This window comes from Coenobita brevimanus, chromosome 32, assembly GCF_032717465.1.
Source record: "Coenobita brevimanus isolate Jiangsu-jjx chromosome 32, ASM3271746v2, whole genome shotgun sequence".
NCBI classification, from domain to species: domain Eukaryota; kingdom Metazoa; phylum Arthropoda; class Malacostraca; order Decapoda; family Coenobitidae; genus Coenobita; species Coenobita brevimanus.
The window spans coordinates 947501-962500 of record NC_136985.1 but is presented as its reverse complement, the minus strand read 5'-3'; the positions used below and the strand labels follow the sequence as shown (position 1 = coordinate 962500).

Sequence of the window (15000 nt, the reverse complement as noted above, 5' to 3'; positions counted from 1 at the left end):
TGTGTGTGTGTGTGTGTGTGTGTGTGTTTAAACTATGTATGTAGTTTGTCATTGAAACGTATCGTATGTGCGTGATGTGTATCTGGTTACGTGTGTGTGTGTGTGTGTGTGTGTGTGTGTGTGTGTGTGTCCATTCTTCTTGTATATGTGTGTGTACTGTATGTGTATGTACGTTATCAATTCCATGTGTGTGTGTGTTCATGTGTGTGTGTGTGTGTGTGTGAGAGAGAGAGAGAGAGAGAGAGAGAGAGAGAGAGAGGAGGTAGGAAAGAAAAATGACTCCCCCATAGATGTGAGTGACACCTAGAAATTAGAGAGAGGGAAGGAAGGAAGGAAGGAAGGAAGGAGGGAGGGAGGAAGGAAGGTGGGAGGGAGGGGAGGAAGGAAGGAGGGAGGGGAGGAAGGAAGGAAGGAAGGAGGGAGGGGAGGAAGGAAGGAAGGAAGGAAGGAAGGAGGGAGGAAGGAAGGAAGGAGGGAGGGGAGGAAGGAAGGAAGGAAGGAAGGAAAGGGAGGAAGGAAAGATAGAGAGGGAGAGAAAGGAAGGGTAGGGAAGAGGAGGGGAGGAAAGAAAGAGGAAAGGAAGGGAAGGAAGGAGGGAGGGAAGGGAGGGGAGGGGAAGGGAAGGGAAGGAAGGAGGGAGGGAAGGGAGGGGAGGGGAAGGGAAGGGAAGGGAGGAGGGAGGGAAGGGAGGGGAGGGGAAGGGAAGGGAAGGAGGGAGGGAGGGAAGGGAGGGGAGGGGAAGGGAAGGGAAGGGAGGAGGGAGGGAAGGGAGGGGAAGGGAAGGGAGGGAAGGGAGACAGTCAGGGTTTTCATTGATTATTGGCCAGGGAGGGGCTTGGTGCCTCCCTTCCCTCCCTTCCTCCATTCCCTCCCTTCCTTCCTCCCTTCCCTTCCTTCCTTCCTTCCTTCCTTCCTTCCTTCCTTCCTTCCTTCCTTCCCATCCCTCCTTCCTTTCCTCCCTTCCCTTCCTTTCCTTACCTCTCTCCCTTCCTCCCTCCCTTACCTCTTTCTCTTCCTTCCTCCCTCCCTTCCTCTCTCTCTCTCTCTCTCTCTCTCTCTCTCTCTCTCTCTCTCTCTCTCTTTCTCTCTGACCTTCACTAACTGACCTTTCCCGCCCCCGCTTGTGTCGTCACCTCGTAGAGAGAGAGAGAGAGGGAGAGAGAGAGATTGTAGATAGATATATAGATAGATATGGGTCGGTAGGTAGATAGATAAAGATAGATGAAAGAGAGAGAGAGGTGGATAGTGTAGATAGATAGATAGATAGAGTTGGGTCGGTAGGTATATGATAGCTGTATAAATAGGTGAGAGAGAGAGAGAGAGAGAGAGAGAGAGACTATCACCTAGAGAGAGAGAGAGAGACTATCACCTTTGCCTTGGAATATTAGATAGATAGATAGATAGATATTAAGATACGAGAGAGAGAGAGAGAGAGAGAGAGAGAGAGAGTATCACCTTTGCCTTGGAATATTAGATAGATAGATTGATAGATAGATATTAAGATACGAGAGAGAGAGAGAGAGAGAGAGAGAGAGAGAGAAATATTAGAGCTAGAGAGAGAAAATGTGAGCAAGAGGGAGAAAGAAAGAGAGAAAAAGAGAGAGAGAGAGAGAGACAGAGAGAGAGAGAGCAATATTGTCCCTCCGTTTGGGTAGAAAAAATAGTGACGTGTGTGTGTGTGTGTGTGTGTGTGTGTGTGTGTGTGTGTGTGTGTGTGTGGAGAGAAAGAGAGAGAGAGATCCTTTCATCTCGAGATGCCTGGACACACTGCATTTGAAAGACTGAGGTCATAGGCAGTGGGAAATACTGACAGAGGGAGACAGTTCCAGAGTTGACCATTCTCTCACCCTAATCAATATACTTAGGCTGAGAAAGGTGTCTATTGGTGACCAGCCTCTCTCTCTCTCTCTCTCTCTCTCTCTCTCTCTCTACTTCTAATATCTCTAATTCTCACTTTTCTCTCTCTCTATCTATAGCCAGACACCTTAATCCCATAAGGGGTGGCCACAAACAAATCGCCTCCACGTCACCCTGTCCCCTGCCATTTCACTTCCCTCCACTCTCCCTCTCTCTCTCTCTCTCTCTTTAATTCTCTCTCTTTTTGCAGTGTTAAACCTATCTCTAAATTGACTCACAGGGCTAGATGAAGGTGCCTCTCTCTCTCTCTCTCTCTCTCTCTCTCTCTCTCTCTCTCTCACTCAATTTCTATCCCTCCCCTCTCTCTAATGTCTCTCTCTCTCTCTTTTTCTCTCCCTCTTCCCCTGTCTCTCTCTCTCTTTATTGGCTTTAATTGTCTCTCTCCTCTCTCTAATTCTCTCTACTCTCTCCCCAGTGTTGAACCTCACTCTCATTGACCTACCTGGGTGGCCACAAACAAATCACCTCCATGTCACCCTGTCCCCTGCCATTTCACTGCCTTCCCCCCCACTCTCCCTCTCTTTATTCACTCTAATTGTCTCTCTCCTCTCTCTAATTCTCTCTCTCCTCTCTCCCCAGTGTTGAACCTGACTCTCCTTGATCTGCCGGGGCTCACCAAAGTTCCTATCCGTGACCAGCCTCTCTCTTCCTCTCAGTTTCTATCTCTAGCTCTCCCTGCTCTCTCTCTAACTCTCTCTAATTCTCTCTCTACTCTCTCCCCAGTGTTGAACCTCACTCTCATTGACTTACAGGGGTGGCCACAAACAAATCATCTCCATGTCACCCTGTCCCCTGCCATTTCACTGCCCTCCCCCACTCTCCCTCCTCTCTACTGTCTCTAACTCTCTCTAATTCTCTCTCTACTCTCTCCCCAGTGTTGAACCTCACTCTCATTGACCTGCCTGGGCTCACCAAAGTTCCTATCCGTGACCAGCCTCTCTCTTCCTCTCAATTTCTATCTCTAGCCCTCCCTGCTCTCTCTCTAACTCTCTCTAATTCTCTCTCTCCTCTCTCCCCAGTGTTGAACCTCACTCTCATTGACCTGCCGGGGCTCACCAAGGTGCCTATCGGTGACCAGCCAGCTGATATTGAAATGCAGATCCGAAACATGATTATGACCTACATCACGAAGGACTCCTGTCTGATCCTCGCTGTCTCCCCCGCCAACTCGGATCTAGCCAACAGCGACGCCCTTAAGCTGGCCAAGGACGCGGACCCGGATGGTAGGTGTCGAGGGAGAGGTAGGGGTAGATGTGTAGCCTCTGTAGGTGTAGTTGTATACCCTCTATTTCTACTCATAGTCAACTTACAACTCAAACATACATTCCTTCCTACCTGTCTCTCTTAAAGTCATTGTGTTCATATTTCCATCTATCTGTCTATCTATCTGGATGGTAGGTGTACTGTAGAGGTAGGGGTAGATGTGTAGCCTCTGTAGGTGTGGCTGTATACCATCTGTTTCTACTCATAGTCTACTTAGCTCAAACATACATTCCTTCCTACCTGTCTCTTAAAGTCATTGTGTTCATATTTCCATCTATCTGTCTATCTGTCTGGATGGTAGGTGTACTGTAGAGGTAGGGGTAGATGTGTAGCCTCTGTAGGTGTGGCTGTATACCCACTATTTCTACTCATAGTCTACTTACAGCTCAAACATACATTCCTTCCTACCTATCTCTCTTAAAGTCATTGTGTTCATATTTCCATCTATCTGTCTATATATCTATCGATCTGGATGGTAGGTGTAGGTGTAGAGGTAGTGGTAGATGTGTAGCCTCTGTAGGTGTGGCTGTATACCCTCTATTTCTACTCATAGTCTACTTACAGCTCACAAATCTATGAGGGGCGTTGAAAAAGTTTGGCAACAGGGCCATAAAGGCAGAATTAATAGTGATACACATATATTGACATTCACACTCCTTCAACATACTCTCCTCTAAGGTTTACACGCTTCTCGAGCCACGTCATCCACTCAACAAAGCACCATTGGGACTCACAATCAGGTATACTCTTCAGTTCTGAATTTATCCTCCTGGCAAGGTCCTGTTCCCTTCGAAGAGGATTCCAGCAAGTTTTTCGGACAATTTACGGAAGCCAAAAGTCACACGGTGCCAGACGGCCCTGCCCTACCCTGCCCTGCCCTGCCCTGCCCTGCCCTGCCCTACCCTGCCCTGCCCTGCACTGCCCTGCCCTACCCTACCCAGTCATACCCAACCTTATCCTACCCTACCCTACCCTGCCCTACCCTACTTACCTTACACCCCTACCCACAGGAATCCATACGATAGGCTTCATAACAAAGCTGGATTTGATGGACGATTACTACTACTACTACTACCACTACTACTACTACTACTACTACTACTACTACTACTACTACTACTACTACTACTACTACCACTTACCTTACACCCCTACCCACAGGCATTCGTACGATAGGCGTCATAACAAAGCTGGATTTGATGGACGATTACTACTACTACTACTACCACTACTACTACTACTACTACTACTACTACTACTACTACTACTACCACTTACCTTACACCCCTACCCACAGGCATTCGTACGATAGGCGTCATAACAAAGCTGGATTTGATGGACGATTACTACTACTACTACTACCACTACTACTACTACTACTACTACTACTACCACTTACCTTACACCCCTACCCACAGGCATTCGTACGATAGGCGTCATAACAAAGCTGGATTTGATGGACGATGGAACGGATGCGCGGGACGTTCTTGAAAACAAACTCCTGCCGCTGCGACGAGGCTATGTGGGCGTCGTCAACAGATCCCAGAAGGTGAGAGAGAGAGAGGGAGGAGGGGGGAAGGAGGGAGAGATAGCCAAAATCACAGAAGGTTGGTAGAAAGAGGGAGAGAGAGACAGACAGGCAGGGAGAGAGAGAGAGAGCAAAAACAAAAAATGCTTCAAGTGAGAGAAGGGTGTGTTGAGGTTGGTAGAGAGAGAGAGAGAGAGAGAGAGAGACAGGCACAGACAGACAGAGGGAGGGAGGGGGAGAGAGAGAGAGAGAGAGGCGCACAGACAGACAGAGGGAGAGAGAGAGAGAGTCCAAATAAAAAATGCTTCCAGTGAGAGAAGGGTGTGTTGGGGTTGGTAGAGAGAGAGAGAGAGAGACAGAGGGAGAGAGAGAGGGTGAGAGAGAGAGAGAGAGAGTGCAAAATAAAATGCTTCTAATTAGACAGATCATAGAAGGTTGGTAGAGAGAGAGAGAGCAAAAAAAAGAAAATGCATCCTATAAGACAAGGTTAGGTTGAGGTTTTGAGAGAGAGAGAGATGGACTTTGCATGTGTGTGTGTGTGTGTGTGTGTGTGTGTGTGTGTGTGTGTGTGTGTATGTGTGTGTGTGTGTGTGTGTGTGTATATACTCTAGTAGTGATGATGATGATTGATGATAATGATTCTGTTTATGATAGTAATATTAATAATAATAATAATAATGTTTCTGTTTATGACAATGATGATGATTATATTTACACAGACAATAATAATAATAATAATAATAATAATAATAATAGCAATAATAATAATAACAATACATCTACTACTACTACTACTACTAACAAGAACAACAACAATAATAATAATAATAATAACAATAATAATATTAATAATAATAACAATAATAATAGCAGCAATAATAATAATAATAATAACAATAATGATAACAGTAATAATAATAACTAATAATAACAATACTACTACTACTACAATAATAATAATAATAATAATAACACCGCCTCTCTCAGGACATCGAGGGGCGTAAGGACATCAAAGCAGCCATCGCAGCTGAACGTAAATTCTTCCTTGCGCATCCCGCCTACCGCCATGTCGCCGATCGCATGGGAACGCCCTACCTCCAACGCGTCCTCAATCAACAGCTCACCAACCACATCCGAGAGACGCTGCCGAGCCTAAGGGACAAGTTGCAGAAGCAGTTACTCGCGATGGAAAAGGAGGTCGAGCAGTATAAACACTTTCGGCCGGACGACCCCTCCATCAAGACCAAAGCGATGTTACAGTGAGTGGATTGGTGTGTTTGTCTCTCTCTCTCTCTCTAAAACACACACACACACACACACACACACACACACACACACACACACACACACACACACACACACACACACACACACACACACACACACACACACACAAGTACATCCCACAGCACAAAGAAGCAGATAAGAAAATACAGAAATGGTTCAATACAGAATGTAAAAAATCAAAAGAAAGAAGAGATTTGTTGTGGAATAGATACAGAAGACACAATAATGAAAGGGCGTATAATAATTACAAACAGGCAAGAAACGACTATACAAGAATCAGGAGGGAAGACCAAAAACAGTTTGAGGAGGATATAATTAATAAAAGTAGTGATCAACCAAAGCTGTTTTACGGCTATATCAGAAGCAAAACCAAAGTAAAAGATATAATACAATCCATTACGGACGAGGGAATCACTTATACACAAGAGAAAGATATTTGTGAAGCACTAAATAAGAATTTCCAATTAGTTTTTACAGAAGAAAAAAATTTTGAGAGAGACTATGTGGAACACGCATGTCCACACATACTACCAGATATACAAATAGCAGAAAAAGTAATACAGGAGGAGTTAAGTAGACTAGACAGAGGAAAAGCAAGTGGTCCTGATGTAATTTCATGTTGGGTGTTACGAGAATGTGCAAAGGAGTTAAGTAAACCATTATTTTTAATTTTCAAGAAATCTTTGAGTCAAGGGAAACTACCTGATATTTGGAAAAAAGCAAATATAGTCCCCTTATTCAAGAAAGGAAATAGACAAAATCCACTCAACTACCGACCAGTATCACTGACTAGTGTTGTAAGCAAGGTATTAGAAAAACTTATAAGAAAAGCTTGGGTAAATCACCTAGCAGAACACAGTATGATAACAGAAAGACAGTTTGGTTTCAGAAAAGGAAAATCATGTGTTACTAATCTGTTGAGCTACTATGACAGAGTAACAAACACAATACAGGAAAGGGAAGGATGGGTGGACAGTATCTATTTAGATTTCAAGAAAGCTTTTGACACAGTACCACACCAAAGACTTTTATGGAAACTGTACCATCAAGGAGGAATTCGAGGCAAACTGTTTTGTTGGATGCAAGACTTTCTCATAAAAAGAGAAATGAGGACAGTACTAAGAGGAAACTACTCATCATGGAAAGAAGTGACTAGTGGAGTACCACAGGGTTCAGTGCTGGCACCAATCATGTTTTTAGTGTACATAAATGATATAAACAGTAACACTGGAAATGAGAGCTATCTGAATATGTTTACAGATGATGCAAAAATACAAAGGAGAATTACTAGCACAGACTCTTGTAAAGAGCTACAAGAAGAATTAAATAAACTTCATGAATGGAGTAGTACATGGCAAATGGAATTCAATGTGGACAAGTGTCATGTAATCAAGTTTGGTAAAAGTGGAAAAAGACCTGATTGGGATTATAAGTTAGGAAATAAAACCCTATACACATCAGAAAGAGAGAAAGACCTAGGTGTGATTATCAATAACAGACTATCTCCGGCTGACCACATCAGCAAGAAGGTACGGAACATGTATACACTGTTTGCAAATATGAGAATAGCATTCACATACATAAATGAAGACATGCTAAGAAGGATAATAACATCATTCATTAGACCAACCCTGGAATATGCATCAGTAGTCTGGAGTCCTCATCTCAAAAAGCATATAGACAAGATTGAAAAAGTTCAAAGGGCCGCTACAAGATGGATACCAAGCTTAAGGGACCTAAGCTATGAAGAAAGACTAAATAAACTGAATCTACCAACACTACAGGAGAGAAGGAAAAGAGGTGACATGATAATGCTATATAAGTGCATATCAGGAAAGGAGAAAATAGACATAAATGATTACTTAACATATGGAGAAGCATCAGCAAGAGGACACTGCAAAAAAACTGCATAAGAAGAGAGGTGATAAAGACGTAAGGAAATTCAGTTTCCCAAACAGAGCAATTGATCAATGGAATGCACTACCGAATGAAATAGTGTGTGCCAAAACAATTCACAAATTTAAGGATATGTACGATAAATATGGTTTAAGACACGGGACAGTACGAGCTGGACTCATTCCTGTAAAGATACAATTAGGTAAGAACAGTTAGGTAGGTAAGAACACGTTACAACTACTTCTACTCTCTCTCTCGCACCAGAATTACTTAGAAATGTTTGGAATGTGTTAGTATGTGATTTATCAGATCTAACTCCCTTTTAACTCCTTTAACTCCCTTCTAACTCCTTTAACTCCCTTCCAGCTCCTCTGACTCCCTTCCAGCTCCTCTGACTCCCTTCTAACTCCTCTGACTCCCTTCCAGCTCCTCTGACTCCCTTCCAACTCCTCTGACTCCCTTCCAGCTCCTCTGACTCCCTTCCAACTCCTCTAGCTCCCTTCCAACTCCTCTGACTCCCTTCCAGCTCCTCTGACTCCCTTCCAGCTCCTCTGACTCCCTTCCAACTCCTCTGACTCCCTTCCAACTCCTCTGACTCCCTTCCAACTCCTCTGACTCCCTTCCAGCTCCTCTGACTCCCTTCCAACTCCTCTGACTCCCTTCCAACTCCTCTGACTCCCTTCCAGCTCCTCTGACTCCCTTCCAGCTCCTCTGACTCCCTTCTAACTCCTCTAGCTCCCTTCCAACTCCTCTGACTCCCTTCCAGCTCCTCTGACTCCCTTCCAGCTCCTCTAGCTCCCTTCCAGCTCCTCTGACTCCCTTCCAACTCCTCTGACTCCCTTCCAACTCCTCTGACTCCCTTCCAACTCCTCTAGCTCCCTTCCAACTCCTCTGACTCCCTTCCAACTCCCTTCAGATTCCTCTAACTCACTCCCAACTCCCTTCTGATTCCTCTAACTCCACTAACTCCCTTCTAACTCCTCCAACTCCCTTCCAGCTCCCCTGACTCCCTTCTAACTCCTCTAACTCCCTTCCAGCTCCTCTGACTCCCTTCTAACTCCTCTAACTCCCTTCCAACTCCCTTCAGATTCCTCCAACTCCCTTCTAACTCCCTTCCAACTCCTCTAGCTCACTCCCAACTCCCTTCTGATTCCTCTAACTCCTCTAACTCCCTTCTAACTCCTCTAACTCCCTTCTAACTCCTCTAACTCCCTTCTAATTCCTCCAACGCCCTCCTAACTCCCTTCTAACCCCTTCTAACTCCCTCTCTCTCTCTCCCCAGGATGATTCAACAGCTGCAGAATGACTTTGAGCGCGCCATCGAGGGCTCCGGTTCAACCCTCATCAACACCAACGAACTCTCCGGGGGCGCGCGCATAAACCGCCTCTTCCACGAACGCTTCCCGTACGAAATCGTGCGGATGGAGTTCGACGAGAAGGAACTACGAAGGGAGATCGCGTTCGCCATCCGAAACATCCACGGCATCAGGGTGGGGCTGTTCACTCCCGACATGGCTTTCGATGCGATAGTCAAGGGTCAGATCAGCCGCTTGAAGGAACCCAGCCTGAAGTGTGTGGATCTTGTCGTACAGGAGCTGACGAACGTTGTGAGGAACTGTACCCTAAAGGTGGGTGTTTGGGGGGGCCTGGAGGGGGAGGGAAAGAGGGAGGGGGAAGGGGAGAACGAGGGAGAGAAAGGGGGAAGAGGAGGGAGAAGGGAGAGAAGGGGAAAGGAAGTTTGAAGAGTGTGGATCTTTCGGTACTGATGAATGTTGTGAGGAACTGTACCCTAAAGGTGGGTGTTTGGGGGGCCTGGAGGGGGAGGGGAAGAGGGAGGGGGAAGGGAGAGAAAGGGGGAAAGGGAGGGAGAAGGGAGAGAGAGAGAAAAGGGAGGGAGAAGGGAGACAAGGGAAGGGGGAGTGGGAAGTGTGTGGATCTTGTCGTACAGGAGCTGACGAACGTTGTGAGGAACTGTACCCTAAAGGTGGGTGTTTTGGGGCCTGGAGGGGGAGGGAAAGAAGGAGGGGGAAGGGAGAGAAAGGGGGAAAGGGAGGGAGAAGGGAGAGAGAGAGAAAAGGGAGGGAGAAGGGAGACAAGGGAAGGGGGAGTGTGAAGTGTGTGGATCTTTTGGTATAGAAAATGACGAAGGTTGTGAGAACTGTACCTAAAAGTGCGTGTTTGGGGGGGTGGGAGGGGGAGGGAAAAGGGGAAAGGGAGGGAGAAGGGAGAGAGAGAAAAGGGAGGGGAGGGGAGGAGAAAAGACAGACAGACAGAGGGAGGGAGGGAGAAGGGGAGAGAGTGAGTATGATTAATGATGAAGGGAAAGGTGGTGATGATGATGATGATGAGAAAGACGATAGTGATGATGACGAGGAGACTATAAACGATACAAAATTATAAGCGACGCGATAACTCTCTCTCTCCATTGCCGTTAGATATGATGATGATGGTGATGATAATGATGATGACGATGATGGTGATGACAATTGACGGTACAAAAATAACTCTCTCTCCCTCTCTCTCTCTCTCTCTCTCTCTCTCTCACTCACTAATCTCTCTCTCTCTCTATCAGAAGTCACACTACCCTAACATAAAACTATATGCGATACGAATATAACTCCTTCTCTCTCTCTTTACCCCTCATCTCTCTCTCTCTCTCTAATCTCTCTCTCTACTCTCTCTCTCACAGATGTCGCGGTACCCCAGGCTGCAGGAGGAGACGGAACGCATCATAACAACGCACATCCGGGAGCGAGAACAGATGGTTAAGGAGAACATTTTGCTCCTGAACGATTGTGAGCTGGCGTACATGAACACCAATCACGAAGACTTCATTGGATTCGCTAAGTAAGTGTTCAGCGCTTGTTCAGTCGTTCAGCGCTTGTTTAAATGTATATCTCGTTTGTTCAGCGCTTGTTCAGTTGTTCAGCGCTTGTTCAGTTGTTCAGCGCTTGTTCAGTTGTTCAGCGCTTGTTTAAATGTATATCTTGTTTATTCAGCGCTTGTTCAGTTGTTCAGCACTTGTTTAAATGTATATCTTGTTTGTTCAGCGATAGTTTAGTTGTTCAGCGCTTGTTTAAATGTATATCTTGTTTGTTCAGCGATAGTTTAGTTGTTCAGCGCTTGTTTAAATGTATATCTTGTTTGTTCAGCGCTTGTTTAAATGTACATCTTGTTTGTTCAGCACTTGTTCAGTTGTTCAGCACTTGTTTAAATGTATATCTTGTTTGTTCAGCGCTTGTTCAGTTGTTCAGCGATAGTTTAGTTGTTCAGTGCTTGTTTCATTTGTTTATCTTGTTTGTTCAGTGCTTGTTTAATTGTATATCTCGCTTGTTCAGTTGTTCAGCGCTTGTTTAAATGTATATCTTGTTTGTTCAGCGTTTGTTCAGTTGTTCAGCGCTTGTTTAGTTGTTCATCTTGTTTGTTTAGCTGTTCAGTGCTTGTTCAGTTGTTCATCCCTCTGTTATTCATTTATAGTTCTTTTTATCACTTATCTACACACACACACACACACACACACACACACACAATTAGGTAAATATAATTAGGTAAATACACACACACACACACACACACACACACACACACACAATTAGGTAAATATAATTAGGTAAATACACACACACACACACACACACACACACACACACACACACACACACACACACAATTAGGTAAATATAATTAGGTAAATACACACACACACACACACACACACACACACACACACACACAAAAGTCTGCTGATGATGTAAAGATCTTAAGGAAGGTAGAGGTTGAGGGGGATCGTAAAATACTGCAGGAGGATTTGGATAGGATACACGATTGGAGCCGGACGTGGGAAATGAAATTTAATGTAAAGAAATGTCAAATATTGCAAATGGGTAAAAGTACCAGGAGACCATCACTGAATTATTTGATGGGTAATGAATTAATCAGTAAAAGGAGAGAAGAGAAAGACTTAGGAGTGCTGGTCCAAGATAGTTTGTCACCAGAAAGGCACATTAACAAGATGGTTGGAGAGACTTATAAACTCTTGACTAACATAGGAGTAGCATTTCATTATATGGATGAGGAGATGATGAAAAAATTGATGGTGGCCATGATCCGCCCCAGGTTAGAATATGCAGCGGTAGTGTGGTGTACTGTACACACACACACACACACACACACACACACACACACACACACACACACACACACACACACACACACACACACCCACACACACAAACACACACACCCACAAACACACCCACACAAAAAGAAAGATATAAACAAGATTGAGAGAATACAAAGAACAGCAACCAAGATGGTCCCTAGCCTGGTAGACCTGTCGTACAGAGAGAGGCTGGAAAAACTGGATTTGCCTTCGTTAGAGGAAAGGAGAAAGAGGGGAGACATGAAGCAGTGTTCAGGACCATGGTGGGAGTAGATAAAATTGACAAAGAAGATCTGTTTGTATGGGATAAGAGAGCAACAAGAGGACATGGAATGAAATTGAAAAAGTCAATCTGCTTGAAGGATATCAAGAAATATAGCTTTCCTTACAGAAGTATAGACTTATGGAATAGCCTGGACAAAGAGATCGTCCAGTCTAAAAACTTAAATGAGCTTAAAGTTAAATTCGACTTATTGAGAAACAGCGACGGAAACCCACGAGCATAGTACATTCCGTGTATATCACAATTAGGTATATTAGGTAAATACTTAAATATTTGGAACGACTGAGACAAAGAGGTGGTGCATGAGAAAAACATTGATGTGTGTAAAGGTAGACTTGATAAATGTGGATATGGAGACAGGACAACACGAGCATTGCTGTATACTACAAATAGGTAAATAGGTAAATACACATACAATTAGGTAAATACACATACACACACACAATTAGGTAAATACAATTAGGTAAACACACACACACTAACACACACACACACACAATTAGGTAAATACAATTAGGTAAACACACACACACACACACACACACACACACACACACACACACACACACACACACACACACACACAATTAGGTAAATACAATTAGGTAAACACACACACACACACACACACACACACACACACACACACACACACAGTTAGGTAAATATAATTAGGTAAACACACACACACACACACACACACACACACAGTTAGGTAAATATGATTAGGTAAACACACACACACACACACACACACACACACACACACACACACACACACAGTTAGGTAAATATGATTAGGTAAACACACACACACACACACACACACACACACACACACACACACACACACACACACACACTGCTCTTAAGTAATCTCATTCTGTATTTATCTCATCCTTGGTCACCCTCTCCCCCCCTCCACCTCACTCACATACACTCTCCTAGTTAGTCTCTCACTCTCCATCCTCTCCCTCCATCTCATCCTCGGTCTTCCACTCCATCTCACTCACATACACTTCTAGTTAGTCTCTCACAATTTTTTTTTTTTGCTAGTGTTCTTGTCAATTAAGGAAGCTCCCTAACACCTCCTCCTCGGTGGTTTATCCTCCAATCTACTTATCAGTATCCCCTGGTTTGCTTCTTACATCAGGGATAAATCACTAAGGGAGAGGTGTTAGGGAGCATTGAATTTCCTTTATCTCTGTAGTTGTATCTTATCAGTGCCATACAGTTCCTTTACGTATTCTCTTGCCCTACTTAGTCTAGCAAGAACCATTACGTAGTTTATAGGTGAATGAAGGCTCTCTCTCTCTCTCTCTCTCTCTCTCTCTCTCTAACTTCCAAAATTATAAGTCCTTAGCATATTTTCTTTTTCTATTTAGTCTATCTGTCTATATCTATCTACTTACATGTATCTGTCTATCTGTCTATCTATCTATCTATCTATGACTGTGTGGTAATTATAAATATATAAATATTTCTAGGAGTAACGTAGGTTAAGAAAGGTCCCAAACACATTTACATAAGTGATTTATTTGTGTTAGGTAGATGTTAGGTAAAGTAGAAGGGTCCCTAACACCTTTACATAAGTGATTTATTTGTGTTAGGTAGATGTTAGGTAAAGTAGAAGGGTCCCTAGCACCTTTGCATAAGTGGTTTATTAATGTGTTAGGCAGATGTTAGGTGTTTTATTGTTAGGGGAAGTAGAAAGGTCCCTAACACCATTACATAAGTGATTTATTAGTGTGTTAGGTAGATGGTAAGGTCCCTAACACCTTTACATAAGTGATTTATTAGTGTTAGGTAGATGGTAAGGTCCCTAACACCTTTACATAAGTGATTTATTAGTGTTAGGTAGATGGTAAGGTCCCTAACACCTTTACATAAGTGATTTATTGTTAGGTGAAGTACAAGGGTCCTTAACACCATCTCATAAGTGATTTATTAGTGTTAGGTAGATGGTAAGGTCCCTAACACCTTTACACAAGTGATTTATTAGTGTTAGGTAGATGGTAAGGTCCCTAACACCTTTACATAAGTGATTTATTAGTGTTAGGTAGATGGTAAGGTCCCTAACACCTTTACATAAGTGATTTATTAGTGTTAGGTAGATGGTAAGGTCCCTAACACCTTTACATAAGTGATTTATTAGTGTTAGGTAGATGTTAAGTGTTTTATTGTCTGGTGGCAGTGCTAACGTGGAGACCTCTTTGTTTATGCGCAACATCAGAGGCTCGGGCATGGCAGAGTAAGTGTGTGTGCAGTGTGTAGTGTGCAGCAGTGTGTGTAGTGTGCAGTAATGTGTGTAGTGTGCAGCAGTGTGTGTAGTGTGCCAGTTAACCCTGCACAGAGGCTTAGGCATGGGAGAGTAAGTGTGTGTGTAGTGTGCAGTGTGTAGTGTGCAGCAGTGTGTGTAGTGTGCCAATTAACCCTGCTCAGGCATAAGAGAGTAAGTGTGTGTGCAGTGTGTAGTGTGCCAATTAACCCTGCTCAGGCATATGAGAATTAGTGTGTGTGTAGTATGCAGTGTGTAGAGTGCCGCAGTGTGTGTAGTGTGCCAATTAACCCTGCTCAGGCATAATAGAGTGTGTGTGTAGTGTGCAGTGTGTAGTGTGCCACAGTGTGTAGAGTGCCGCAGTGTGTGTAGTGTGCCAATTGACC

The 15000-nt window shown here is 44.0% G+C and overlaps 1 protein-coding gene across 1 annotated transcript in view; it reads left to right on the top strand.

The window, feature by feature from the left end:
- The window catches only part of shi (dynamin-1 shibire), a 73310-nt gene that overhangs the window by 31114 nt on the left and 27196 nt on the right, over positions 1-15000 (top strand). The window contains exons 4-8 of the mRNA XM_080269237.1: positions 2937-3140; positions 4599-4729; positions 5696-5967; positions 9174-9519; positions 10581-10738. Coding sequence (XP_080125363.1) covers positions 2937-3140; positions 4599-4729; positions 5696-5967; positions 9174-9519; positions 10581-10738 — 1111 coding nt within the window. The remainder of the gene's footprint in view (positions 1-2936; positions 3141-4598; positions 4730-5695; positions 5968-9173; positions 9520-10580; positions 10739-15000) is intronic.